The 27,285-nt window shown below is 56.2% G+C and overlaps 3 protein-coding genes across 3 annotated transcripts; 1 reads left to right on the forward strand and 2 right to left on the reverse strand.

Annotated features, from left to right (window-relative positions):
• Nucleotides 1-2,013: 2,013 nt before the first annotated feature.
• On the reverse strand, nucleotides 2,014-2,946 carry LOC311221015 (NAD(P)(+)--arginine ADP-ribosyltransferase 2-like; the record flags this gene model as incomplete). Its single annotated transcript, XM_084304736.1, has 1 exon — nucleotides 2,014-2,946. One exon carries the CDS (start codon nucleotides 2,944-2,946, stop codon nucleotides 2,014-2,016), a length of 933 nt encoding a protein of 310 aa, XP_084160862.1.
• Nucleotides 2,947-18,625: 15,679 nt separating this feature from the next.
• On the forward strand, nucleotides 18,626-19,558 carry LOC311221023 (erythroblast NAD(P)(+)--arginine ADP-ribosyltransferase-like; the record flags this gene model as incomplete). The annotated part of the gene is made up of 1 exon (XM_084304749.1): nucleotides 18,626-19,558. The coding sequence occupies one exon, from the start codon at nucleotides 18,626-18,628 to the stop codon at nucleotides 19,556-19,558; it is 933 nt and encodes a 310-aa protein (XP_084160875.1).
• Nucleotides 19,559-24,399: 4,841 nt separating this feature from the next.
• Nucleotides 24,400-25,326, reverse strand: LOC311221033 (erythroblast NAD(P)(+)--arginine ADP-ribosyltransferase-like; the record flags this gene model as incomplete). Its single annotated transcript, XM_084304759.1, has 1 exon — nucleotides 24,400-25,326. One exon carries the CDS (start codon nucleotides 25,324-25,326, stop codon nucleotides 24,400-24,402), a length of 927 nt encoding a protein of 308 aa, XP_084160885.1.
• Nucleotides 25,327-27,285: the final 1,959 nt, after the last annotated feature.

Raw genomic sequence — 27,285 nt, forward strand, 5'->3', positions numbered from 1 at the left:
TCCAGTAGACCGGGATCTCTCTGGATTCCCAAGACCATTGGAAAGTAATTGAGAGAGGTTTTTCCTCCCAAACAACAGATATGTGTACTGGGGCCCTGCTTCCCAAGATGTGGCTGACCTTGCTTGCTGGTGGGCAGTGGAGAGTAACTGCTTTCTCTTTGCTTCTGTGTGAATTGGCTTTTATTTTATTTTTTTTCCTTTTTCTTTTGTATTTCAATTATCCTTCTCTCAACCCCTTAGCCTTTTCTTTTGGGCCATCCTTTCTGCCTCCCCTCTGTCTCTGAGGAGCAATGACAGAGCAGTTGAGGTTTTTAGTTAGACATCGATGTGAAACCACGGCAGCCTTTTGGCATCCATTGAGAGGCTCAGGGGGTGGGATTAACAAGAAATTTGACCAGAGTGCTTCAGAGGAGCTTACAATGATCATATTTGTCGAACATATTTGTTGATTTGCTGCCCACAATCTTGTCTGGTTTGCTCTTCATATCTTTCAGTGTGATCCTGCGTGATCCTGTGCCGTGTTCTCTCTTTTGCTATTTATCATATCCAAAGGCTTGTTAAAAGCTGTGTGCATTTGTGTTTTTTTCAGTTTGCTGTTCTGTAAATCTGTATTGGCAAGATCTTGGTAGTGGGGGGCTGCTGAGGTGGCCTCTGTGAGAAGGTCAGTGCAACAGCAGGGCAGGAGGTGCTCCATCAACCAGAGCACAAGTTCCCCTGTGGCCTGTGGAGAGGCCCCGGTGGAGCAGGCTGTCCCCCTGCACCCATGGGTCCCACACGGAGCAGATCTCCACGCTGCAGCCCCCCCATGGGTGGAGGAGCCCCCGGTGGAGCAGGTGGATGTGGCCTGGAGGAGGCTGCGGCCCATGGAGAGCCCCCGCAGGAGCAGGCCCCGGGCCGGAGCTGCAGCCCGTGGAGAGGAGCCCACATGGAGCAGGGGGCTGGGGGGAGCTGCCGCCCACCCGTGGGGGCCCCGTGCTGGAGCAGTTTGGGACTGGGGGATGGACCCCGTGGGACGGAGCCGTGTGGGAGCAGTTCTTGAAGCCCCTGAAGGATCAGTTTGGGAAGGACGGCATCCATGGGAGGGACCCCACGGGGAACAGGGGCACAGAGGGACCGTGAGGGGCGGCGGGGATGAAGCGTCAGGGACTGACCGCAGCCCCCATTGCCCGTTCCCCTGCACTGCTCCGGGGGGAGAAGGTGGAAGAGGTGGATGAGGGGAACGTGTTGGAGTTTGGTTTTTTTTGTTTGTTTTCTAACTGCTCTAGCTTGTTAGTAATAGGCAATAAATGATACTCATCTTCCTACTCTGAGTCTATTTTGCTTGTTACGATAATGGTTGAGCGATCTCCCTGTCCTTATCTCAACCTCTCCTCCCTCTGGCACTGCCACTGCCCCCGGCCCCTCCAGGCACTGTCACCACCAGTCTCACAGCCGGCCCTAGGCCCGGCGCCGGCGGCAGCGCTGTGCTGTGGGCTGATCCCCGCAGGGCTGTTCTCTCGGGCACGCTGCGCTTGGGTCTGCCGTTACCTCAAGCCTTCGGGCCTCGCACTGGGCACCAGAAGGCCTGCTGTGCTTGAAGCTACAGGCAGCTCAGCACCGCACAGCCGCTCGCTCCCCTCCTCCCCAGCAGGGCTGGGGAGAGAAGGGACACTTGGATCTGGCTGCAGGAGCTGGCACTGAGCTCACTCGCACACACAGAGGCCTCGCCAGGAGCTGGCACGTAGTCCTCTCAGCACGCGTACACATGGGAAAGGCTGCGAGTGTGCAAAGAGAAAAGCTTTAATGAGAGAAATGCGACGATAGGACACACAAACACTGACCGGCCCTTTTATACTCCAAACCTAACCCCTCAGCAGGTCCTCCTGCTCCTCCTTCTCTACACACGCCCATGCCTCCACACAGCAGCTCCATGTTATTTCAAGCTCCCCAAGCTCCCCAAGCTCCCCGAGCTCCCTGAGCTCCCCAAGCTCCCCACACGGAAGTGTTGCCTTCACCACGAGGCTCCCCTTCCCCTCACAGAGCCGGTGGCACGGGGCCTCCGTTCCTCTGCAGCCATGGCTGGAGGAGCGCGGGGAGCACGGCGGCGCCTGCCCAGGGCTGTGCCCTGTCCCCAGCCATCTCCCGGTGGCATCCACCCTGCTGGCTGCCCCTACCCTTCAGCAGTGCACAGTTGTAGTTGCTGTGCGTGGAATGGGAGTGGAGGTGAATGATGCTTCTGCTGAAGTAACTCATTACCTTGGTGACCTTGAAGACCTCATAGGGTGGGATGAGGACTTCATCCTCAGTAGGGAAGAAGGAGAAATGCTTGATGGGGACCCCGTAGCAGGTGTACACAATGAATAAGGTGTCCCGGCCAAATTTCTTGGTAGCATTCTTCTGGAGAGAGGCAGAGGCGAACTGGCCGAAGCGGACGGTCTGGTGGCGGTGGGCCATAAAGCGGATGCCCCTGACGCCGCGGTAGACTTTGTAGCATCTGCGGCCCTGGGCATTCCGCAGAGTGTGCAGGGCCTCGGTCAGGAGGAAATGCATTGTCTTGAAGGGGAAGGATTGGAGGTAGTACCCGCGGGAGCGCCCACCCTTGCGCACAGCTGCGTTGAACTTGCGGTACAGTCTTGTATCAGCAGTGTACGCCAGCACGGCCACCGCGTACTCCCGCCGCAGCACCTGCGTGTGGTTGGAGTTGCCCCATTGCTTCCGCCACCTCTTATATGCTCTTCTCCAGGTCTTTGCATAGGTGTGGTTTTTGAATTCCACGTGGTACAGTTTCTTCAGCGCCACCTCCATCTTGTATCTGCAGCCCCGGTACTGGTCATCGAAGGAGTTCTGGGCCATGCCCATTGCCAACTTCTTTATGGGGCCTAGGTCTTGCTCACGGGTGCTGCTGGCAGCCAAGGTGCCAGCCAAGGTGCCGGCCAGCAGCACCCAGCCCAGGCCGAGGTGCTCCATGTGCAGGAAGCTCCGGGGGTCCAGCCACGAGCGGGGATGCCCCAGGCAGCGCAGGACCCGGTCCTCTGCAGCCGGCTGAGCTCAGTCGCTGAGTGCAGCAGTACAGGGCACGGGTGTCTGCTAGGGGGAGAGCGCAGGGTCGGAGAAGGCTGCAGGGAGAAGCGGAGCAGATGCATCAGGGTCACCTCCAAAGCCGCCCATTGCCCCCCTGGCACCAGAGGGAAGCACCCGCAGTGTGTGTCCCCAGCCACGGCCACCTGGGTCTTCCCCACCCTGATACCGGCCTGGACTCCAGCCCAGCTACTTGCATCAAACCCCGCAGACACCTGGGTTCCCCCGTGCAGCCCCGACATCCTCTGAGGCCGCAGCTTTTGTGCCAGGAGTAGCCCTGGTGCTGCAGTGAGATGTTACCTCTGCTCTGTTGCATGCAGGACCCACGGCTCGGCGCTGCTGCAGGGTGCGTGGAGCTGGCTGCTCTGCCTTTTTATAGCAACCCCCAGACAGTTTGTGTTCCAGCCCCCCATGACCACCCAGTTGCTGCTGGGCTGTTGCAAAAGGCTGCAGGGAAACCAACAGGAAATCACCTTGTATCAGTTTCCCATGCTCTAGTGCATGCGTGTGTGGGTCCCAGTCCCATGGGTGCTGAGAGGTGAGGAGCAGGCTCTGCAGCCCTCAGTGCAGAGGGGCTCCCGCTGCAGCGGACACTGGCTTGTCCTGGTTTTGGCTGGGATAGAGTTGCTTTTCATCACCGTAGCTGGTGTGGGGCTTTGGTTTTAGGATGAGAATGGTGCTGATAACACACTGATGGCTTAGATGGTGCTGAGCAGTGCTGACACAGAGCCAAGGACTTCTGTGCTTCTCACACTGCTCTGGCAGCGGGCAGGCTGGGGGTGCAGCAGGAGCTGGGAGGGGACAGGCCCAGGACAGCTGACCCCAACTGGCCAAAGGGGTATTCCACACCATATGAGGTCATGCTGGACAATATTTAGGGGTGGCTAGCTGGGGTGGGGACACAGGCTGCTCAGGGATAAGCTGGGCATCCGTCAGCAGGTGGTGAGCAATTGCATTGTGCATCGCTTGTCTTGTATGTGTTATTATTTTACTATTATTATTTTTAGTTTTCTTATATTTCTTTCTGTCCTATTAAACTGTCTTCATCTCAACTCACAAGCTTATACTTTTTTTTCCCCCTCCCACCCAATTCTCTCCCCCATCCCACTTGTGGGTGAGGAAGAGTGAATGTCTCTGTTGTTCTGAGCTGCTGGCCGGTTAAACCACAGCAGTCCTTTGATGTCCAGCATGGGGCTCAAAGGGTTGAGATAAGGACAGATCTGACCACAGCTTGTTAAAACAAAATTGTTGTTTAACAATTGTAATTTGTAAGCCTTAGCTTCTCACACGGCTTGCTTTGAATGCAGAGGAACTCCCACTCGGACTGGGGACGAGGAAGAAGACGAGGCAGGCTGCTCCAAAGTGGCGGGGCCATCAGAGGAACAGGAAGATGAAGAGGAAGGTATCATAAGAGCATCAGGAACTACCCGATGCCTATTCCAGCATGAGCTATGAGATAGGCGAAAAGATGTCAGTCGTTGTCCAGGTGAGCACCTTGTCACCTGGCTGCTCTGGTGCTGGGACAGCGGAGCCATGGTCTGCAATTAGAGGGCAGGGAAGCCAGGCAGCTGGGATCCCTCGCCAGGGAAGGGGGCATTCTGGCGTTGTCTTGTGTCAGGTGTGAAGGGAAGGTGTGCCTTCAAGGAAGATCCCAGAACCAAAGAATCACGGAATTGTAGGGGTTGGAGGTGACCTCAGGAGATCATCGGGTCCAACCCCCTGCCAAAGCAGTTATCTAGAGCAGGCTGCCCAGGTAGGCATCCAGGCGGGCCTTGAATATCCCCAGAGAAGGAGACCCCACAACCTCCCTGTGCAGCCTGTCCCAGTGCTCCGTCACCCTCACTGTGAAGAATCACAGAATCACAGAATTTCAAGGTTGGAAGAGACCTCAAGATCATCGAGTCCAACCTCTGACCTAACACTAACAGTCCTCCACTAAACCATATCGCTGAGCTCTACATCTAAAAGTCTTTTAAAGACCTCCAGGGATGGTGACTCCACCACTTCCCTGGGCAGCCTGTTCCAATGCCTAACAACCCTTTCGGTAAAGAAGTTCTTCCTAAGATCCAACCTAAAACTCCCCTGGCACAACTTTAGCCCATTCCCCCTTGTCCTGTCACCAGGCACGTGGGAGAACAGGCCAACCCCCACCTCGCTACAGCCTCCTTTAAGGTACCTGTAGAAAGCAATAAGGTCGCCCCTGAGCCTCCTCTTCTCCAGGCTGAACAAGCCCAGCTCCCTCAGCCGCTCCTCATAGGACTTGTTCTCCAGGCCCCTCACCAGCTTCGTCGCCCTTCTCTGCACCCGCTCAAGCACCTCCATGTCCTTCTTGTAGCGAGGGGCCCAAAACTGAACACAGTACTCGAAGTGCAGCCTCACCAGAGCCGAGTACAGGGGGACAATCACTTCCCTAGCCCTGCTGGCCACACTGCTTCTGATACAAGCCAGGATGCTGTTGGCCTTCTTGGCCACCTGAGCACACTGCTGGCTCATATTCAGCCGACTATCCATCAGTACTCCCAGGTATTTCTCCGCTAGGCAGCTTTCCAACCACTCCTCTCCCAGCCTGTAGCGCTGCTTCAGGTTGTTGTGCCCCAGGTGCAGGACCCGGCACTTGGCCCTGTTGAACTTCATAGAGTTGGCCTAAGCCCATCGGTCCGAGATCCCCCTACAGAGCCTTCCTACCCTCGAGCAGATCAACACACGCATCTAACTTGGTGTCATTTGCGAACTTACTGAGTGTGCACTCGATCCCCTCATCCAGATCATCGATGAAGATATTAAAGAGGACCAGCCCCAGCACCGAGCCCTGGGGAACACCACTAGTGACCGGCCTCCAGCTGGATTTGACTCCATTCACCACAACTCTTTGGGCCCGGCTGTCCAGCCAGTTTCTAACCCAACAAAGCGTACACCAGTCAAAGCCACGAGCAGCCAGTTTCTTGAGGAGAATGCTGTGGGAAACCATGTTAAAAACCTTGTTGAAGTCATGGTAGACCACATCCACAGCCTTTCCCTCATCCACCAAGCGTGTAACTTTGTCATAGAAGGAGATCAGGTTCGTCAAACAGGACCTGCCTTTCATAAACCCATGCTGACTGGGCCTGATCGCCTGCTTGCCCTGCAAGTGCCGCGTGATGATACTAAAGATAATCTGCTCCATGAGCTTCCCTGGCACTGAGGTCGAACTGACAGGCCTGTAGTTTTCTGGTCTGCCCTCCGGCCCTTCTTGAGAATGGGCGTCATGTTTGCTAGCCACCTGTCAGCTGGGACCTCCCCCGATAGCCAGGACTGCTGATAAATGATGGAAAGTGGCTGGGCCAGCTGCTCTGCCAGTTCTCTCAAAGAAGAGGATCTTTCGCATATTGGTGCAGAACTGCCTGGGCTCCATTTTGTGGCCACTGCCCCTTGTCCTGTCCCCACAGACCACTGAAAGAGGTTGGCCAAATCCCTCTGTCTCCCACCCCTCAGGTATTTATACACATTGAGGACATCCCCTCTCAGTCCTCTCTTCTCCAGGCTGACCAGACCCAGGTCTCTCAGCCTCTCCTCACAGGGAAGATGCTCCAGGCCCCATATCATCTGTGGCCCTCCGCTGGACTCTTTCCAGGAGATCCCTGTCTTTCTTGTACCGGGGAGCCCAGAACTGGACCCAGTACTCCAGGTGAGGCCTGACCAGGGCAGAGCAGAGGGGGAGGATCACCGCCCTCGACATGCTGGCCACGCTCCTTTTAATGCCCGCCAGGATCTTGTTGGCCCTCTTGGCCACCAGGGCACACTGCTGGCTCATGGACAACCTGTCACCAACCAGGACCCCCAGGTTCTTCTCCTCAGAGCTCCTCTCCAGCAGGTCATTCCCCAGCCTGTACTGATACCTGTGGAGATGTCAGTTGCTAGGACAAACAATCACAAAGGGGTTTTGTCAGATAAAACTACTGTTTTTTGTCAGATAAAACTGTCGGATAAAACTCCAGTTTCCAGCAGCAGTCCCCCAGACACAGAAACGAAATTTCTGAATGTCAATGCTTTCATTTATGAAAATAAATAACATAATTTTCATTTATAAAAATAAATGTCAATGTTTTCCTTTATAAAAACATTGACAAAAACTGGCCCCAAAACAGCCCTGGGGAACCCCACGAGTAACTGCCAGTCAGCCTGAGGTAACCCCATTTACTAGCACCCTTGGAGCCTGACCCACCAGCCAGTTGTTCACCCAGCACATTAGGTACCTGTCTAGCTGTGTGCTGCACATTTAGTCCTGAGGGATACTTTGAGAAACCCTATCAAACGCTTTGCCGAAATACAAAAAGATTTCATCAGATGCCATCCCTTGGTCAACTGTGCGGGTAACTTTGTCATAAAAGGAAATTAAGTCTGTTAAGCAGGGCCTTCCCCTCATGAACCCTCTGCTTGCTGTGACCAGTGACTGCCTTGTCCCTCAGGTGCTTTTCAATAACTCCTGGGATAATTTTCTCCATGATTTTACCAGGCACTGAAATGAGACTGACAGGTCTGTCATTACCAGGGTCTTCTCTCTCGCTCTTGCTGAAGACTGGAACCACATTTGCCATCTTCCAGTAGACCGGGATCTCTCTGGATTCCCAAGACCATTGGAAAGTAATTGAGAGAGGTTTTTCCTCCCAAACAACAGATATGTGTACTGGGGCCCTGCTTCCCAAGATGTGGCTGACCTTGCTTGCTGGTGGGCAGTGGAGAGTAACTGCTTTCTCTTTGCTTCTGTGTGAATTGGCTTTTATTTTATTTTTTTTTCCTTTTTCTTTTGTATTTCAATTATCCTTCTCTCAACCCCTTAGCCTTTTCTTTTGGGCCATCCTTTCTGCCTCCCCTCTGTCTCTGAGGAGCAATGAGAGAGCAGTTGTGGTTTTTAGTTAGACATCGATGTGAAACCACGGCAGCCTTTTGGCATCCATTGAGAGGCTCAGGGGGTGGGATTAACAAGAAATTTGACCAGAGTGCTTCAGAGGAGCTTACAATGATCATATTTGTCGAACATATTTGTTGATTTGCTGCCCACAATCTTGTCTGGTTTGCTCTTAATATCTTTCAGTGTGATCCTGCGTGATCCTGTGCCGTGTTCTCTCTTTTGCTATTTATCATATCCAAGGGCTTGTTAAAAGCTGTGTGCATTTGTGTTTTTTTCAGTTTGCTGTTCTGTAAATCTGTATTGGCAAGATCTTGGTAGTGGGGGGCTGCTGAGGTGGCCTCTGTGAGAATGTCAGTGCAGCAGCAGGGCAGGAGGTGCTCCATGAACCAGAGCACAAGTTCCCCTGCGGCCTGTGGAGCGGCCCCTGGTGGAGCAGGCTGTCCCCCTGCACCCATGGGTCCCACACAGAGCAGATCTCCACGCTGCAGCCCCCCCATGGGTGGAGGAGCCCCCGGTGGAGCAGGTGGATATGGCCTGGAGGAGGCTGCGGCCCATGGAGAGCCCCCGCAGGAGCAGGCCCCGGGCTGGAGCTGCAGCCCGTGGAGAGGAGCCCACATGGAGCAGGGGGCTGGGGGGAGCTGCCGCCCACCCGTGGGGGCCCCGTGCTGGAGCAGTTTGGGACTGGGGGATGGACCCCGTGGGACGGAGCCGTGTGGGAGCAGTTCTTGAAGCCCCTGAAGGATCCGTTTGGGAAGGACGGCATCCATGGGAGGGACCCCACGGGGAGCAGGGGCACAGAGGGACCGTGAGGGGCGGCGGGGATGAAGCGCCAGGGACTGACCGCAGCCCCCATTGCCCGTTCCCATGCACTGCTCAGGGGGGAGAAGGTGGAAGAGGTGGATGAGGGGAACATGTTGGAGTTTCTTTTTTTTTGTTTGTTTTCTAACTGCTCTAGCTTATTAGTAATAGGCAATAAATGATACTCATCTTCCTACTCTGAGTCTGTTTCGCTCATTACAATAATGGTTGAGCAATCTCCCTGCCCTTATCTCAGCGCCGTGCTGTGGGCTAATCCCCGCAGGGCTGTTCTCTCGGGCACGCTGCGCTTGGGTCTGCCGTTACCTCAAGCCTTCGGGCCTCGCACTGGGCACCAGAATGCCTGCTGTGCTTGAAGCTACAGGCAGCTCAGCACCGCACAGCCGCTCGCTCCCCTCCTCCCCAGCAGGGCTGGGGAGAGAAGGGACACTTGGATCTGGCTGCAGGAGCTGGCACTGAGCTCACTCGCACACACAGAGGCCTCGCCAGGAGCTGGCACGTAGTCCTCTCAGCACGCGTACACATGGGAAAGGCTGCGAGTGTGCAAAGAGAAAAGCTTTAATGAGAGAAATGCGACAACACAGACACTGACCGGCCCTTTTATACCCCAAACAAACCCCTCAGCAGGCCCTCCTGCTCCTCCTTCTCTACACACGCCCATGCCTCCGCACAGCAGCTCCACATTATTTCAAGCTCCCCAAGCTCCCCGAGCTCCCTGAGCTCCCCAAGCTCCCCGAGCTCCCCACACGGAGGTGTTGCCTTCACCACGAGGCTCCCCTTCCCCTCACAGAGCCGGTGGCACGGGGCCTCCGTTCCTCTGCAGCCATGGCTGGAGGAGCGCGGGGAGCACTGCGGCGCCTGCCCAGTGCTGTGCCCTGTCCCCAGCCATCTCCTGGGGGCATCCACCCTGCTGGCTGCCCCTACCCTTCAGCAGTGCACAGTTGTAGTTGCTGTGCGTGGAATGGGAGTGGAGGTGAATGATGCTTCTGCTGAAGTAACTCATTACCTTGGTGACCTTGAAGACCTCATAGGGTGGGATGAGGACTTCATCCTCAGTAGGGAAGAAGGAGAAATGCTTGATGGGGACCCCGTAGCAGGTGTACACAATGAATAAGGTGTCCCGGCCAAATTTCTTGGTAGCATTCTTCTGGAGAGAGGCAGAGGCGAACTGGCCGAAGCGGACGGTCTGGTGGCGGTGGGCCATAAAGCGGATGCCCCTGACGCCGCGGTAGACGTTGTATCATCTGTGGCCCTGGGCATTCCGCAGAGTGTGCAGGGCCTCGGTCAGGAGGAAATGCATTGTCTTGAAGGGGAAGGATTGGAGGTAGTACCCGCGGGAGCGCCCACCCTCCCGCACAGCTGCATTGAACTCGCTGTACAGACTTTTAGGGTAAGTGTACGCCAGCACGGCCACCGCGTACTCCCGCCGCAGCACCTGTGGGTGGTTGGAGTTGCCTCATTGCTTCCGCCACCTCTCCTCTGCTTTACTCCAGGCGTCTGCATAGATCGGGTTTTTGAATTCCACGTGGTACAGTTTCTTCAGCGCCACCTCCATCTTGTATCTGCAGCCCCGGTACTGGTCATCGAAGGAGTTCTGGGCCATGCCCATTGCCAACTTCTTTATGGGGCCTAGGTCTTGCTCACGGGTGCTGCTGGCAGCCAAGGTGCCAGCCAAGGTGCCGGCCAGCAGCACCCAGCCCAGGCCGAGGTGCTCCATGTGCAGGAAGCTCCGGGGGTCCAGCCACGAGCGGGGATGCCCCAGGCAGCGCAGGACCCGGTCCTCTGCAACCGGCTGAGCTCAGCCGCTGAGTGCAGCAGTACAGGGCACGGGCGTCTGCTAGGGGGAGAGCGCAGGGTCGGAGAAGGCTGCAGGGAGAAGCGGAGCAGATGCATCAGGGTCACCTCGAAAGCCGCCCATGGCCCCCCTGGCACCAGAGGGAAGCACTCGCAGTGTGTGTCCCCAGCCACGGCCACCTGGGTCTTCCCCACCCTGATACCGGCCCAGACTGCAGCCCAGCTACTTGCATCAAACACCGCAGACACCTGGGTTCCCCCGTGCAGCCCCGACATCCTCTGAGGCCGCAGCATTTGTGCCAGGGGTAGCCCTGGTGCTGCAGTGAGATGTTACCTCTGCTCTGTTGCATGCAGGACCCACGGCTCGGCGCTGCTGCAGGGTGCGTGGAGCTGGCTGCTCTGCCTTTTTATAGCAACCCCCAGACAGTTTGTGTTCCAGCCCCCCATGACCACCCAGTTGCTGCTGGGCTGTTGCAAAAGGCTGCAGGGAAACCAACAGGAAATCGCCTTGTATCAGTTGCCCATGCTCTAGGGCATGTGTGGGTCCCAGTCCCGTGGGTGCTGAGAGGTGAGGCGCAGGCTCTGCAGCCCTCAGTGCAGAGGGGCTCCCGCTGCAGCGGACACTGGCTTGTCCTGGTTTTGGCTGGGATAGAGTTGCTTTTCATCACCGTAGCTGGTGTGGGGCTTTGGTTTTAGGATGAGAATGGTGCTGATAACACACTGATGGCTTAGATGGTGCTGAGCAGTGCTGACACAGAGCCAAGGACTTCTGTGCTTCTCCCACTGCCGTGGCAGCGGGCAGGCTGGGGGTGCAGCAGGAGCTGGGAGGGGACAGGCCCAGGACAGCTGACCCCAACTGGCCAAAGGGGTATTCCACACCATATGGGGTCATGCTGGACAATATATAGGGGTAGCGCCCCCCCCCCCCAATTCTCTCCTCCATCCCACTTGTGGGGAGGAAGAGCAAACGGCTCTGTGGTGCTGAGCTGCTGGCCGGTTAAACCACAGCAGTCCTTTGATGTCCAGCATGGGGCTCAAAGGGTTGAGATAAGGACAGATCTGACCACAGCTTGTTAAAACAAAATTGTTGTTTAACAATTGTAATTTGTAAGCCTTAGCTTCTCACACGGCTTGCTTTGAATGCAGAGGAACTCCCACTCGGACTGGGGACGAGGAAGAAGACGAGGCAGGCTGCTCCAAAGTGGCGGGGCCACCAGAGGAACAGGAAGATGAAGAGGAAGGTATCATAAGAGCATCAGGAACTACCCGATGCCTATTCCAGCATGAGCTATGAGATAGGCGAAAAGATGTCAGTCGTTGTCCAGGTGAGCACCTTGTCACCTGGCTGCTCTGGTGCTGGGACAGCGGAGCCACCTCCCTTGACCTGTTGGCCGCCAGGATCTTGTTGGCCCTCTTGGACACCAGGGCACAGTGCTGGCTCATGGCCAACCTGTCACCCACCAGGATCCCCAGGTCCTTCTCCACAGAGCTCCTCTCCAGCAGGTCATCCCCCAGCCTATACTGATAACATTCAGTTGTTCCTTCCCAGGTGCAGGACTCTACACTTGGTCTTGTTAAACCTCATTTGGTTTCTTCCTGCCCATCTCTCCAGTCTGTCCTGGTCTCGCTGAATGGCAGCACAGCATTTTGATGTGTCAGCCACTCCTCCCAGCCTTGTATCATCACTGTACTTGGTGAGGGTGGACACTATTCCTTAGTCAAGGTCATCGAAGAAGGTGTTGAACAAGACCGGACCTGGCCCTGACCGCTGGGGAACACTGGTAGTCGCAGGTCTCCAGCCAGACTCTGTGCTGCTGATCACCACCTTCTGAGCGCAGCCAGTCAGACACTTCTCAACCCACCTTACTGTCCACTCCTCTATCCCACACTTTTTCAGTTTTGTTACCAAAATGTTGTGGGAGACAGTACCAGAAGCCTTGCTGAAGTCACAGAATCACAGAATCACAGAATTTCTAGGTTGGAAGAGACCTCAAGATCATCGAGTCCAACCTCTGACCTAACACTAACAGTCCCCACTAAACCATATTGCTGAGCTCTACATCTAAACGTCTTTTAAAGACTTCCAGGGATGGTGACTCCACCACTTCCCTGGGCAGCCTGTTCCAGCGCCTCACAACCCTTTCGGTAAAGAAGTTCTTCCTAACATCCAACCCAAACCTCCCCTGGCACAACTTTAGCCCATTCCCCCTCGTCCTGTCACCAGGCACGTGGGAGAACAGGCCAACCCCCACCTCACTACAGCCTCCTTTAAGGTACCTGTAGAAAGCAATAAGGTTGCCCCTGAGCCTCCTCTTCTCCAGGCTGAACAAGCCCAGCTCCCTCAGCCGCTCCTTGTAGGACTTGTTCTCCAGGCCCCTCACCAGCTTCGTCGCCCTTCTCTGGACTCGCTCAAGCACCTCCATGTCCTTCTTCTAGCGAGGGGCCCAAAACTGAACACAGTACTCGAGGTGCGGCCTCACCAGAGCTGAGTACAGGGGGACGATCACCTCCCTCGCCCTGCTGGTCACGCTGTTCCTGATACAAGCCAGGATGCCGTTGGCCTTCTTGGCCACCTGAGCACACTGCTGGCTCATATTCAGCCGACTATCCACCATCACTCCCAGGTCCTTCTCTGCCTGGCAGCTCTCCAACCATTCCTCTCCCAGCCTGTAGCTCTGCTTGGGGTTATTGCGCCCCAGGTGCAGGACCCGGCACTTGGCCTTGCTGAACTTCATGCAGTTGACCTCAGCCCATCGGTGCAGTCTATCCAGATCCTCCTGCAGAGCTTTCCTACCCTCAAGCAGATCGACACACGCACCTAACTTGGTGTCATCTGCAAACTTACTGAGGGTGCACTCAATGCCCTCGTCCAGATCATCGATGAAGATATTAAAGAGGACCGGCCCCAGCACCGAGCCCTGGGGAACACCACTAGTGACCGGCCTCCAGCTGGATTTGACTCCATTCACCACAACTCTTTGGGCCCGGCTGTCCAGCCAGTTTCTAACCCAACAAAGCGTACACCAGTCAAAGCCACGAGCAGCCAGTTTATTGAGGAGAATGCTGTGGGAAACCGTGTTAAAAACCTTGTTGAAGTCATGGTAGACCACATCCACAGCCTTTCCCTCATCCACCAAGCGTGTAACTTTGTCATAGAAGGAGATCAGGTTCGTCAAACCTGCCTTTCATAAACCCATGCTGACTGGGCCTGATCGCCTGCTTGCCCTGCAAGTGCCGCGTGATGACACTAAAGATAATCTGCTCCATGAGCTTCCCTGGCACTGAGGTCAAACTGACAGGCCTATATTTCCCTGGGTCTGCCCTCCGGCCCTTCTTGTAGATGGGCATCATGTTTGCCATCCGCCAGTCAACTGGGACCTCCCCCAATAGCCAGGTCTGCTGATAAATGATGGAAAGTGGCTGGGCCAGCTCCTCTGCCAGTTTTCTCAAAGAAGACGATCTTTCGCATGTTGGTGCGAAACTGCCTGGGCTCCATTTTGTGGCCATTGCCCCTTGTCCTGTCCCCACAAACCACTGAAAGAGGTTGGCCAAATCCCTCTGCCTCCCACACCTCAGGTATTTATACACATTGGTGAGATCCCCTCTCAGTCCTCTCTTCTCCAGGCTGACCAGACCCAGGTCTCTCAGCCTCTCCTCACAGGGAAGATGCTCCAGGCCCCATATCATCTGTGGCCCTCCGCTGGACTCTTTCCAGGAGATCCCTGTCTTTCTTGTACCGGGGAGCCCAGAACTGGACCCAGTACTCCAGGTGAGGCCTGACCAGGGCAGAGCAGAGGGGGAGGATCACCGCCCTCGACATGCTGGCCACGCTCCTTTTAATGCCCGCCAGGATCCCGTTGACCCTCTTGGCCACCAGGGCACACTGCTGGCTCATGGACAACCTGTCACCAACCAGGACCCCCAGGTTCTTCTCCCCAGAGCTCCTCTCCAGCAGGTCATTCCCCAGCCTGTACTGATACCTGCGGAGATGTGAGTTGCTAGGACAAACAATCACAAAGGGATTTTGTCGGATAAAACTCCTGCTCCAGTTTCCAGCAGCAGTCCCCCAGACACAGAAATGAAATTTCTGAATGTCAATGCTTTCATTTATGAAAATAAATATCATAATTTCATTTTCATAATTTCATTTATAAAAATAAATGTCAATGTTTTCCTTTATAAAAACATTGACAAAAGCTGGCCCCAAAACAGCCCTGGGGAACCCCACGAGTAACTGCCCGTCAGCCTGAGGTAACCCCATTTACTAGCACCCTTGGAGCCTGACCCACCAGCCAGTTGTTCACCCAGCACATTAGGTACCTGTCTAGCTGTGTGCTGCACATTTAGTCCTGAGGGATACTTTGAGAAACCCTATCAAACGCTTTGCCGAAATACAAAAAGATTTCATCCGCTGCCATCCCTTGGTCAACTATGTGGGTAACTTTGTCATGAAAGGAAATTAAGTTCGTTAAGCGGGGCCTTCCCCTCATGAACCCTCTGCTTGCTGTGACCAGTGACTGCCTTGTCCCTCAGGTGCTTTTCAATAACTCCTGGGATAATTTTCTCCATGATTTTACCAGGCACTGAAATGAGACTGACAGGTCTGTCATTACCAGGGTCTTCTCTCTCGCTCTTGCTGAAAACTGGAACCACATTTGCCATCTTCCAATAGACTGGGATCTCTCTGGATTCCCAAGACCATTGGAAAGTAATTGAGAGAGGTTTTTCCTCCCAAACAACAGATATGTGTACTGGGGCCCTGCTTCCCAAGATGTGGCTGACCTTGCTTGCTGGTGGGCAGTGGAGAGTAACTGCTTTCTCTTTGCTTCTGTGTGAATTGGCTTTTATTTTATTTTTTTTTCCTTTTTCTTTTGTATTTCAATTATCCTTCTCTCAACCCCTTAGCCTTTTCTTTTGGGCCATCCTTTCTGCCTCCCCTCTGTCTCTGAGGAGCAATGAGAGAGCAGTTGAGGTTTTTAGTTAGACATCGATGTGAAACCACGGCAGCCTTTTGGCATCCATTGAGAGGCTCAGGGGGTGGAGATGACAAGAAATTTGACCAGGGTGCTTCAGAGGAGCTTACAATGATCATATTTGTCGAACATATTTGTTGATTTGCTGCCCACAATCTTGTCTGGTTTGCTCTTCATATCTTTCAGTGTGATCCTGCGTGATCCTGTGCCGTGTTCTCTCTTTTGCTATTTATCATATCCAAGGGCTTGTTAAAAGCTGTGTGCATTTGTTTTTTTTTTTCAGTTTGCTGTTCTGTAAATCTGTATTGGCAAGGTCTTGGTAGTGGGGTCCTGCAGGGGTGGCCTCTGTGAGAAGGTCAGTGCAGCAGCAGGGCAGGAGGTGCTCCATGAACCAGAGCACAAGTTCCCCTGCGGCCTGTGGAGAGGCCCCTGGTGGAGCAGGCTGTCCCCCTGCACCCATGGGTCCCACACGGAGCAGATCTCCACGCTGCAGCCCCCCCATGGGTGGAGGAGCCCCCGGTGGAGCAGGTGGATGGGGTCTGGGGGGAGCTGCCGCCCACCTGTGGGGACCCCGTGCTGGAGCAGTTTGGGACTGGGGGATGGATCCCGTGGGATGGAGCCGTGTGGGAGCAGTTCTTGAAGCCCCTGAAGGATCCGTTTGGGAAGGACAGCATCCATGGGAGGGACCCCATGGGGAGCAGGGGCACAGAGGGACCGTGAGGGGCGGCGGGGATGAAGCGCCAGGGACTGACGGCAGCCCCCATTGCCCGTTCCCATGCACTGCTCCGGGGGAGGGGGTGGATGGGGGGAAGGTGTGCTTGGTTTGCTTTTAGTTTCTCACTGCTCTAGCTTGTTAGTAATAGGCAATAAATGTTACTTATCTTCCTACTCCGAGTCTGTTTCGCTTGTTACGATAATGGTTGATCGATCTCCCTGTCCTTATCTCAACCCTTGAGTCCTTTCCATTGTATTTCCTCCCCCTTCCCCTTTGAGGAGGAGTGAGAGAGCAGCTGAGGTGGAGCGTGGCTGCCCACCCGACTAAAACCACCACAGCCGCGATTCATCCACTGCTGAAGGAGCCCCTCGTGTGGGATGGACACCTCCATTGTGACGTGCCATCTGCCCCAGCATGGGCCCTTCCTCACCACTTGCTCTCCTTGCACCCTCCGAATGCTGAGGATGTCTTTGCTTGGACATCCTGCAGTGGTCACCTCCACGGTGCCACTTCTGCAGGGGCATGGGGACAGCAGCCCCAGCCACCGAGCCATGGGGCATGGCCAAGCTCCCCTCGTCCCCTCTCTGGTGGGACACCGGCCGTGGTGCAGAGCTCATGGGGCACGGGGACCATCCCTGCCCCTGCAACTGCACTGGGCACCAAGGCTGTGAGGGTGGAGATGCTGTCATCAGCTCTGGACCACACGAGGCTGACAATCCTGGCTTGTCCCCTGCTGCCAGCCCATACTGAGTCTAGGTGGGATGTTAATGTTCCCTGCGGCCACAGCATACAGTGTATGCTGTGCTCTGCACTTGGAGCTAGAACAGCACTGGTATGGAACAGTGCTGTTCCATACATTCCGGCGTATGACACAAGACAACGCCAGAATGCCCCCTTCCCTGGCGAGGGATCCCAGCTGCCTGGCTTCCCTGCCCTCTAATTGCAGACCATGGCTCCGCTGTCCCAGCACCAGAGCAGCCAGGTGACAAGGTGCTCACCTGGACAACGACTGACATCTTTTCGCCTATCCCATAGCTCATGCTGGAATAGGTATCGGGTAGTTCCTGATGCTCTTATGATACCTTCCTCTTCATCTTCCTGTTCCTCTGGTGGCCCCGCCACTTTGGAGCAGCCTGCCTCGTTCTCTTCCTCCTCGTCCCCAGTCCGAGTGGGAGTTGTGAGAAGCTAAGGTTTACAAATTACAATTGTTAAACAACAATTTTGTTTTAACAAGCTGTGGTCAGATCTGTCCTTATCTCAACCCTTTGAGCCCCATGCTGGACATCAAAGGACTGCTGTGGTTTAACCGGCCAGCAGCTCAGCACCACAGAGCCGTTTGCTCTTCCTCCCCACAAGTGGGATGGAGGAGAGAATTGGGGGGGGGGGGGGCGCTACCCCTATATATTGTCCAGCATGACCCCATATGGTGTGGAATACCCCTTTGGCCAGTTGGGGTCAGCTGTCCTGGGCCTGTCCCCTCCCAGCTCCTGCTGCACCCCCAGCCTGCCCGCTGCCAGGGCAGTGTGAGCAGCACAGAAGTCCTTGGCTCTGTGTCAGCACTGCTCAGCACCATCTAAGCCATCAGTGTGTTATCAGCACCATTCTCATCCTAAAACCAAAGCCCCACACCAGCTACGGTGATGAAAAGCAACTCTATCCCAGCCAAAACCAGGACAAGCCAGTGTCCACTGCAGCGGGAGCCCCTCTGCACTGAGGGCTGCAGAGCCTGCGCCTCACCTCTCAGCACCCATGGGACTGGGACCCACACATGCCCTAGAGAATGGGCAACTGATAAAAGGCGATTTCCTGTTGGTTTCCCTGCAGCCTTTTGCAACAGCCCAGCAGCAACTGGGTGGTCATGGGGGGCTGGAACACAAACTGTCTGGGGGTTGCTATAAAAAGGCAGAGCAGCCAGCTCCACGCACCCTGCAGCAGCGCCGAGCCGTGGGTCCTGCATGCAACAGAGCAGAGGTAACATCTCACTGCAGCACCAGGGCTACCCCTGGCACAAATGCTGCGGCCTCAGAGGATGTCGGGGCTGCACGGGGGAACCCAGGTGTCTGCGGGGTTTGATGCAAGTAGCTGGGCTGGAGTCCGGGCCGGTATCAGGGTGGGGAAGACCCAGGTGGCCGTGGCTGGGGACACACACTGCGGGTGCTTCCCTCTAGTGCCAGGGGGGCCATGGGCGGCTTTCGAGGTGACCCTGATGCATCTGCTCCGCTTCTCCCTGCAGCCTTCTCCGACCCTGCGCTCTCCCCCTAGCAGACGCCCGTGCCCTGTACTGCTGCACTCAGCGGCTGAGCTCAGCCGGCTGCAGAGGACCGGGTCCTGCGCTGCCTGGGGCATCCCCGCTCGTGGCTGGACCCCCGGAGCTTCCTGCACATGGAGCACCTCGGCCTGGGCTGGGTGCTGCTGGCCGGCACCTTGGCTGGCACCTTGGCTGCCAGCAGCACCCGTGAGCAAGACCTCAACCCCATCAGGGAGGTGGCGATGGACATGGCCCAGAACTCCTTCGATGACCAGTACCAGGGCTGCATATTCAGTGTGCAGGAGGCGCTGAAAAAGGTGAACCACACTGAATTCCAAAACCCGATCTATGCAGACACCTGGAGAAAAGCAGAGGAGAGGTGGTGGAAGCAATGGGGCAACTCCATCCGACCGCAGGTGCTGCGGCGGGAGTACGCGGTGGCCGTGCTGGCGTACACTGCTGGCACAGGCCTGTACCGCCAGCTCAATGCAGCCATACGTGCGGGTGGGCGCTCCCGTGGTTACTACCTCCAATCCTTCCACTTCAAGACGCTGCATTTCCTCCTGACCGAGGCCCTGCACACCCTGAGGGATGCCCAGGTCCGCAAATGCTACAACGTCTACCGTGGTGTCAAGGGCATCCGCTTTACGGCCCAGATCAACCAGGCCGTCCGCTTCGGCCAGTTCGCCTCTGCCTCCTTCAAGAAGAGGTTTGCCCAGCACTTTGGCAATGACACCTTCTTCTTTGTGTTAACCTGCTATAGTGCCATCATCAGCAACTTCTCCTTTTTCGCTGATCAGCGCGAAGTCCTCATCCCACCCTATGAGATCTTCAAGGTCACCAACGTCACCCATTACACAAACGAAACCCACATCCATCTCCACTCCATTGGTGCGCGCAGCAACTACAACTGTGCACTGGTGAATAGTACGGGCAGCCAGCAGGATGGGTACCACCGGGAGATGGCTGGGGACAGGGCACAGCCCTGGGCAGGCGCCGCCGTGCTCCCCGCGCTCCTCCAGCCATGGCTGCAGAGGAACGGGGGCCCCGTGCCACCGGCTCTGTGAGGGGAAGGGGAGCCTCGTGGTGAAGGCAACACTTCCGTGTAGGGAGCTCGGGGAGCTCGGGGAGCTCGGGGAACTTGAAATAACGTGGAGCTGCTGTGCGGAGGCATGGGCGTGTGTAGAGAAGGAGGAGCAGGAGGGCCTGCTGAGGGGTTAGGTTTGGGGTATAAAAGGGCCGGTCAGTGTTTGTGTGTCCTATCGTCGCATTTCTCTCATTAAAGCTTTTCTCTTTGCACACTCGCAGCCTTTCCCATGTGTACGCGTGCTGAGAGGACTACGTGCCAGCTCCTGGCGAGGCCTCTGTGTGTGCGAGTGAGCTCAGTGCCAGCTCCTGCAGCCAGATCCAAGTGTCCCTTCTCTCCCCAGCCCTGCTGGGGAGGAGGGGAGCGAGCGGCTGTGCGGTGCTGAGCTGCCTGTAGCTTCAAGCACAGCAGGCCTTCTGGTGCCCAGTGCAAGGCCCGAAGGCTTGAGGTAACGGCAGACCCAAGCGCAGCGTGCCCGAGAGAACAGCCCTGCGGGCATCAGCCCACAGCACAGCGCTGCCGCCGGCGCCGGGCCTAGGGCCGGCTGCGGGACTGGTGGCGACAGTGCCCGGAGGGGCCGGGGGCAGTGGCAGTGCCAGAGGGAGGAGAGGTGGCCCTGGCTTTGTGTAGAAGTGGCACAATGGTGTCTGGGGTGACCTGGCCCCTGGCAGCACCCTGTCCTCAGCTTCCCCAAGCTGCTGAGGAGCAGAGGGAGCAGCTCCTCCCCCAGAAGACACCCGGAGGACATCCACTGCCATCTTGTCCGCAGGGACAGAGCTGAAAGAAGTGCAAAGCCAGGGCAGCTCAGAGCCAGTGCCCTGCTCTGCACCACAGGGCTGCCCAGCTCCATGCAGGGGGTGAGCCCTCACACAGGGGGAGCCTCCAGAGCGCTGGGGACATGGCAGCGAGCAGGGGCTGTGTGCTGGTATTGCCGTGCTGGGCAGCTGAACTCCACCGCAACCACTCTCTCACTCCCCCTTCTTAGAAGAGGAGGGTAAGAAGTAAAGGAAAGAACAACTTGCAGGTTGAGATACAGATAATTTAATTAAAAGGAAAAATGATTATTAAGGAATGATTATTATTATTACTAAAACATTTTAAGTAAAGGGAAAGAAAGGAAAGGGGAAAAGGGAGGGAAAAAAAAAAAAACACACACAAAACACAACAAAACAAAACAAGTAAAGGCTATGTGGAAGTGCAGAGGAAAGAAATTACTCTCTACTTCCCACAAATGAGCGATGCTTGACCATGTCCTTGAAGCAGGGCCTCAACGCAATTAGACAGTGTTTGGGAGGAGGGCAGACATTTTCACAACGAGAGCCCACCCCTCCCCTCTTCTTCCACCTTTTATTGCTGAGTGTGACACCACATGGTATGGAATGTCCCTTTTGTTGGTTTAGGTCAGCTGCGTGGTAATGTTCCTTTTTCACTTTTTGCCCACCCCCTAGGAGGGTTAGAGAGAGGCCCGATGCTGTGCCAGCACTGCTCAGCAGCAGACACAACACTGGTGTGATACAGAATTGGGGACTGCTAGCATTAGGTCAGAGGTTGGACTCGATGATCCTGAGGTCTCTTCCAACCTAGAAATTCTGTGATTCTGTGAGAATTCCAGAATCACGGAAATGGAGGGGTTGGAGGTGACCTCAGGAGATCATCGGGTCCAACCCCCTGCCAAAGCAGTTCCCTAGAGCAGGCTGCCCAGGTGGGTGTCCAGACAGGGACAGGCCTTGAATATCCCCAGAGAAGGAGACCCCACAGCCTCCCTGGGCAGCCTGTCCCAGAGCTCCGTCACCCTCACCATGAAGAAGTTCTTTCCCATATTGGTGCAGAACTGCCTGGGCTCCATTTTGTGGCCATTGCCCCTTGCCCTGTCCCCACAAACCACTGAAAGAGGTTGGCCAAATCCCTCTGTCTCCCACCCCTCAGGTATTTATACACATTGAGGACATCCCCTCTCAGTCCTCTCTTCTCCAGGCTGACCAGACCCAGGTCTCTCAGCCTCTCCTCACAGGGAAGATGCTCCAGGACCCGTATCATCTGTGGCCCTCCACTGGACTCTTTCCAGGAGATCCCTGTCTCTTTTGTACTGGGGAGCCCAGAACTGGACCCAGTACTCCAGGTGAGGCCTGACCAGGGCAGGGCATCATACCATGCGGCCCTAGCATTGTTCCATACTGACATGAATCAGATGAACATATCTCACATGGGTAAGTGGTGCGAAGCCAGGTGCCTCCGTCCAGGCTCGCAGCATGCACCCGAGGTTGGAGCAGTGCTGGCTGGCCGGGGAGAAAGCATCTTGGGTGTGGGATTGGGCTGTGGTGCCAAATCACCCCACAAAGCCCATCACAAAGCAATTTTGGCCACTGCAGAGCCATTGAGGGGAAGGCTGTCCCTCACCAGGAGCACCATGCTCAGAGAAGAAGCAGACACAAGCCCTCAGGAACTGGCATCTCCTTTAATTCCCTGCCAGTGAAGCGTGGCCTGAAACTGTTCTAAAATGACAGCTTTTAACACCAGGAAAAACCACGAGCCCACATCACCAAGCTCCTGGCATCCCATGGCACGCTTTGGAGGGCGATGCTGGCCGGTCCAAGTGGGGAACCCACTGGGACGAGCCCCAGCCAGGCACTTCCCCTACAGAAATCGGTCCCAACCCCAAACACCTCCCTGGGCTGGCGTCACCTTCGTGCCCAAGGGACGTCCTGGGGTCCCCTCCAGCCCCAGCTGCAGCTCCCACTAGGACCTGCCTGGGGTCCCCCACCCTAAAAAACAGCTTTGGGACTGACCCGGCCACACACTGACCCCAATCACCCCAACCAGCCCTAGCCAGTGGGGCACAGATCCCTGCACGCCCCCATGGACCCATCCCAAAGGGTTGCTGCCCCAACCCCCCTGAAATTTACATCCTGGGTCTGGACCCGATGCAGGATGCATGAGCATCCTGCGCATGCTGGGTCCAGGACCCCCTCCAGCCCCCCACCCTCCCAGGACACAGGGCCCCTCTGCCAGCACACCCCACATGCCTGTGTGCCCTCTGCCTGCACAGGCAGCATGCCCTCCCCCCCAAAAAAACGGGGTCCCCCAAACATCAGGTGCATCCCCTGGGCCAGCTGTGAGGAAGGGAAAGGTGCTGGGGGGGAACCCATGAACACCATTGTCATTACAAACACCTGTATTTGTAATGGAGAGCCTGTATTTGGGGGATTTTGTGGCTTTCACACACCCCAGCTGAAGGCAATCTGGGGTAGTAGGTTGAAGATAGTAGGGAAAATCCTCCGAGTGGTTTGTTCGAGGATGGGATTGTTTGAGGGCTCCTCAGAGAAAGTAACGATCCCTATCCCCCATCTGGAATCTTCTTCTTGCATCCCTCCAGGGGTAACTGCACCTGCTGCTTCCCTAAAGAGCCTGTACACCAATGCACGGAGCATGGGAAATAAACAGGAACAGCCCGAGACCTGTGTTGGGTCTTGGTGTGATCACTGAGACGTGGTGGGACAGCTCGCAGGAGGAGGAGGAGGAGGAGGAGGAGGAGGAGGAGGAGGTCGATGGGGAGACGTCTGTTGGGTAAGTTATCTAAACCCCCCTGCCAGGAGCTGCCCCCAGCCCAGCCCTTGCTGGACCCTGGCTGGCTGCGGAGCTGGGGGCACTCACCCTGCCCACCCCCAGGTTGGGAGGCTGCTGTGGGGGCTCTTTGCCCAGCCCCAGGGCATCGGCCCTGCTCTGACGGACACAGCCCCGCTGCGGGGCTCCTGGTGCCCCTGGCCCCCCGGCACCTGCCCGCAGCAGGTTGTGGGGCAGCAGGGATTCATTAAAGCGCATTGAGGCTGCCTGGTGTCACCTGTGTGCTGGGGGGGCAGGGGACACCCGCGGGGTGAGGAGGAAGGCGAGGTGCCCACGGTGCCGGCAGAGCTGGCTGAGTGCCCTGCGCTGCTCCGTGGGGCAGCCCCCGTCCGTCCCGCCTGCAGAGCCCGAATCTGGGCGCTGGGGGCTGAGGTGCCAGCCAAATCCCTGCTCCTGAGCCGCCGTGGAGGCTCCCCAGAGAGGAGGAGCCCCCAGTGCTCCCCAGGGTGCTCTGGGAGGGAGCTGCAGAAGACCCCCGGCTGCCGCCCATGCAAAGTGCCCCCGCTGCGGGGAGCCGCAGGAACCCTCCTCGATGCCTCCATCCTCCAGCAGTGCTTTTATTTCTCTGCAAAAGCCAGGAAAAGGCTTCCTCCAGCCTCTGCTGGTGTTCTAGGGCCACCGGAGCATCCTGGGACCGGTGGCACCGCTCCTGCTGGAGCAGAAAGCATCCGGCAGAGGAAAGCGTAATCCCACAGTTTCCATTAAATGTGTTCTCACGTTTCTGCCCCGTTTTCCTTGCGGAGGTGCAGCAGCAGCATAGCTGGGTTAGAGGCATCCCACGGCTGCCAGGGCTGCGGCTGCCAAGAGGAGACTCCAGAGGTGTGGGGGTTCCCTGGGACTGCTCCTGCCTGGGGGGGAAACAGGGAGTTAATGACTGCCGGAGGGTGCCAGCACGGTGCTGGCCGTGGGAAGGGGCTGGGGGCTCGCCTCTTAACTGCACTGAAAACACACGTCTGGGCCTTGCACCTTTTCTCTGCCAAAGAGGCCAACAACATTTGTGCACCGCCCCGCTCTGTGCCCCTCACCCCGCCCTAGCCGTGCCACAGAGGGGGCCCCCACTGCAAACCCCAAGGGAGAGCAGCTGGGAGCATGCAGGGATGCGCAGGGAAGACTTGGTCTGAAGGCGAGCTCCCCACCTCCCCAGGCTCCCCGAGCTCCCCACACGGAGGTGTTGCCTTCACCACGAGGCTCCCCTTCCCCTCACAGAGCCGGTGGCACGGGGCCCCCGTTCCTCTGCAGCCATGGCTGGAGGAGCGCGGGGAGCACGGCGGCGCCTGCCCAGGGCTGTGCCCTGTCCCCCGCCATCTCACGATGGTACCCACCCTGCTGGCTGCCCTTACCCTTCAGCAGTGCACAGTTGTAGTTGCTGTGCGTGGATTGGGAGCGGAGATGGATGTGGGTTCCATTTGGGTAATGGGTGACATTGGTGACCTTGAAGACCTCATAGGGTGGGATGAGGACTTCGTCCTGATTCTGGAAGAAGGAGAAGTTCCTGATGGAGACACCGTAGCAGGTGTACACAAAGAAGAAGGTGTCCTTGCCAAAGGACTCAGCAACCTTCTTCTGGAGGGAGGCAGAGGCGAACTGGCCGAAGCGGACGGTGTGGTTGAGCTGGGCCGTAAAGCGGATGCCCTTGATGCCGCGGTAGACGTTGTAGCATTCCGTGTTCTGGGTCTTCTGCAGGGTGTGCAGGGCCTCAGTCAGGAGGAAATGCAGCGTCTTGAAGGGGAAGTGTTGCAGGTAGTGCTCACGGGAGCGCCCACCCTCACGCACAAGTGTGTTGAACTGCTTGTACAGGTGTCCCCTGGCAGTGTACGCCAGCACGGCCACCGCCTGCTCCCGCTGCAGCACCTGCGGGTGGTTGGAGTTGCCCCATTGATTCTGCCAGTGCTTGGCTGCTTTTCTCCAGGTGTCTGCATAGGTCTTGTTTTGGAACTCAGTGCTGTTCACTGTTTTCAGCTTCTCCTCCATCTCGGTTCTGCAGCCCTGGTACTGGTCATCAAAGGAGCTGAGGACCATGTCCATCGCCACCTCCTTGATGGCGTAGAGGTCTCGCCTGCTGACAGTGGCTGTGGTGCCAAACAGGGTGCTGGCCAGCAGCACCCAGCCCAGGGCGAGGTGCTCCATGCACAGAAGGACCCCGGTGCCCGGCTGCAGACCCCCAGGTCCCCCCCGGCCCGGTCCCAGCAGCCCTGGAGCTGCAGCGAGTTGTTACCTCTGCTCTGCTCGGTGCGCAGGACACGTGGAGCTGTGGTGTTTTTCAACCCCTGCCCGCATCCCATGGGTTACTTATATGCAGCCCTTCCTTGGGGCGTTGGGGCCACCTGTGGGCACTGTGTTAGTGGTTCTGGCACCACTTCAGACAGTGCCACCGCTGGGGTGGGGACGCTCCCTGGTCCCTTTTGTTGCCATTTATGGGAAAGGGAGAGGGATAGTGGGAAGGAGGGCAGGCCCGGGCATAAAAAAAAAAACAGGGGAGAGGAAAAAAAGGGGTGTGAGAAAAAAACTTGTGTTCTTGCAGTAAAACATGCTACAAAGAAAATGTTTTTTTATTTGCAGTAGAAAACTAACCTGGTCCTAAACTTCTCCTTCATCGAGAATCTGCACCCGGATGGGGCCGTGCACGAGGGGATGCTGCTGTGAGTACAGGGGGGTCCGGGGCTGCAAGGGCACCTGCGGGCAGCAGCAGCGGGACTTGTGGCAAGGGGCAGCTCCAGCCCAGGGTGCCCCCGGCCCTGCTGGGTGTCTGGGGGCTGGGGGTACCCAGGGGTGGGTGCTGTGAGAAATAAAGCTGTGTTTCTGCAGTGTAAAAATCCTCTAACCTCGTATATTCAAAAGCGATTGTGCAGGCAGGACAGTAGCATAGCAGCGGGGATTATAGTAAGTAGATAAGGGGAAGGTCCCTCTGCCCCAAAATAAGGAGGATCCCTACGAAAAACAGGAAGAGCAGTGTGAAATCAGTAAAAACAAAAATCACGGGCCCTCTAGTCATGAGAGAAGAAGGAAAAAAAAAAAAAAAAAAAAAGGAAAAGGAGAAATTAACAGTTGGTCAAATAAAATTGTACATGTATGGCATAGAAGTGCGTCGAGTAGGCTGTGAACCTGTAGTTCTCAGCCCATGAGGAAACGGGAGAAATCAGGTGTCAGGTCTTAGGGAATGTAAGGTTAGGATAAACTTCTCCTGGGCGCTCCTGCTTGCAGGATGCCCGCCATTGCAACCGCAAATCAAATTGCTACTTCACTGAGATCCTTGCCTGAGCCTGGGTTCTTGGCTGCAGAGTTGTTCTGACATGTCCTTAGCAGTGCTGGTGTGATCCCGAGCCCAGTTAAAGCAGTGGCCCAAGCAGGCAGATGCCAGCACATTTTTCCAGATCTCAGAATAGCCGACGAGGGTGGCTCCCTCAGGGAATTTGCACGTGAGAGTCGACACGAGGCACAGCCTCTGCTCTTTGTATCTTTGCCGCTCTTTTCTGCTCCTTTGTGTTATGTGTTCAAGGAAAGGCCTGAGCCCAGCACAACAGCAGCTCCAGTCTATAAAAACTTCATTTTCCCCCAAAAAGGACAATGCCTATGTTAAATGCCTCTCTAAAGCCTGCCAAGCGGGAACATTTCTTACAGCAACTCTGTGGCTCTTTGGAAAGGCAGTGAGAGAGACTCTTAAAATTAAGCTTCATATTTCAAATGCTTCCATTCGTGGCTACGTTTTTTTTTCTTATTCTCTTAATGAGAGCTTTAAATTATTCTAAAGAGTAGTCTTCTGCCAGCAGAGCAAGCAGGATGTTTCTTTATACGGCACCCGGAATCTCATAAAACAGTTTCACACGAGACAGGGACAGCTGTGCCCGCACCCCACGTTATCAGTGCTCAGCTTCCCGGCCACAATTAAAAGCAGGATTTGACTTTCGTCACTGTTGCTTGAATAGGAGAATTATCAGTCCTTCAGCTGTCGGGGATCCTCCATGATTATCTCCCTGAATGCGGCTCTGCGTGTGTGTTTTCAGGGGAAGGTGCTGCTCCCTGAGCTGCTCTGACACCCAGAGTGCCCCCACGTAGCATAACTGCAGCTACGGGATGGCAGATAGCAGC

The sequence above is a fragment of the Netta rufina genome (assembly GCF_964035555.1).
Source record: "Netta rufina genome assembly, chromosome: 1".
In the NCBI taxonomy this organism is placed as follows: Eukaryota; Metazoa; Chordata; class Aves; order Anseriformes; family Anatidae; genus Netta; species Netta rufina.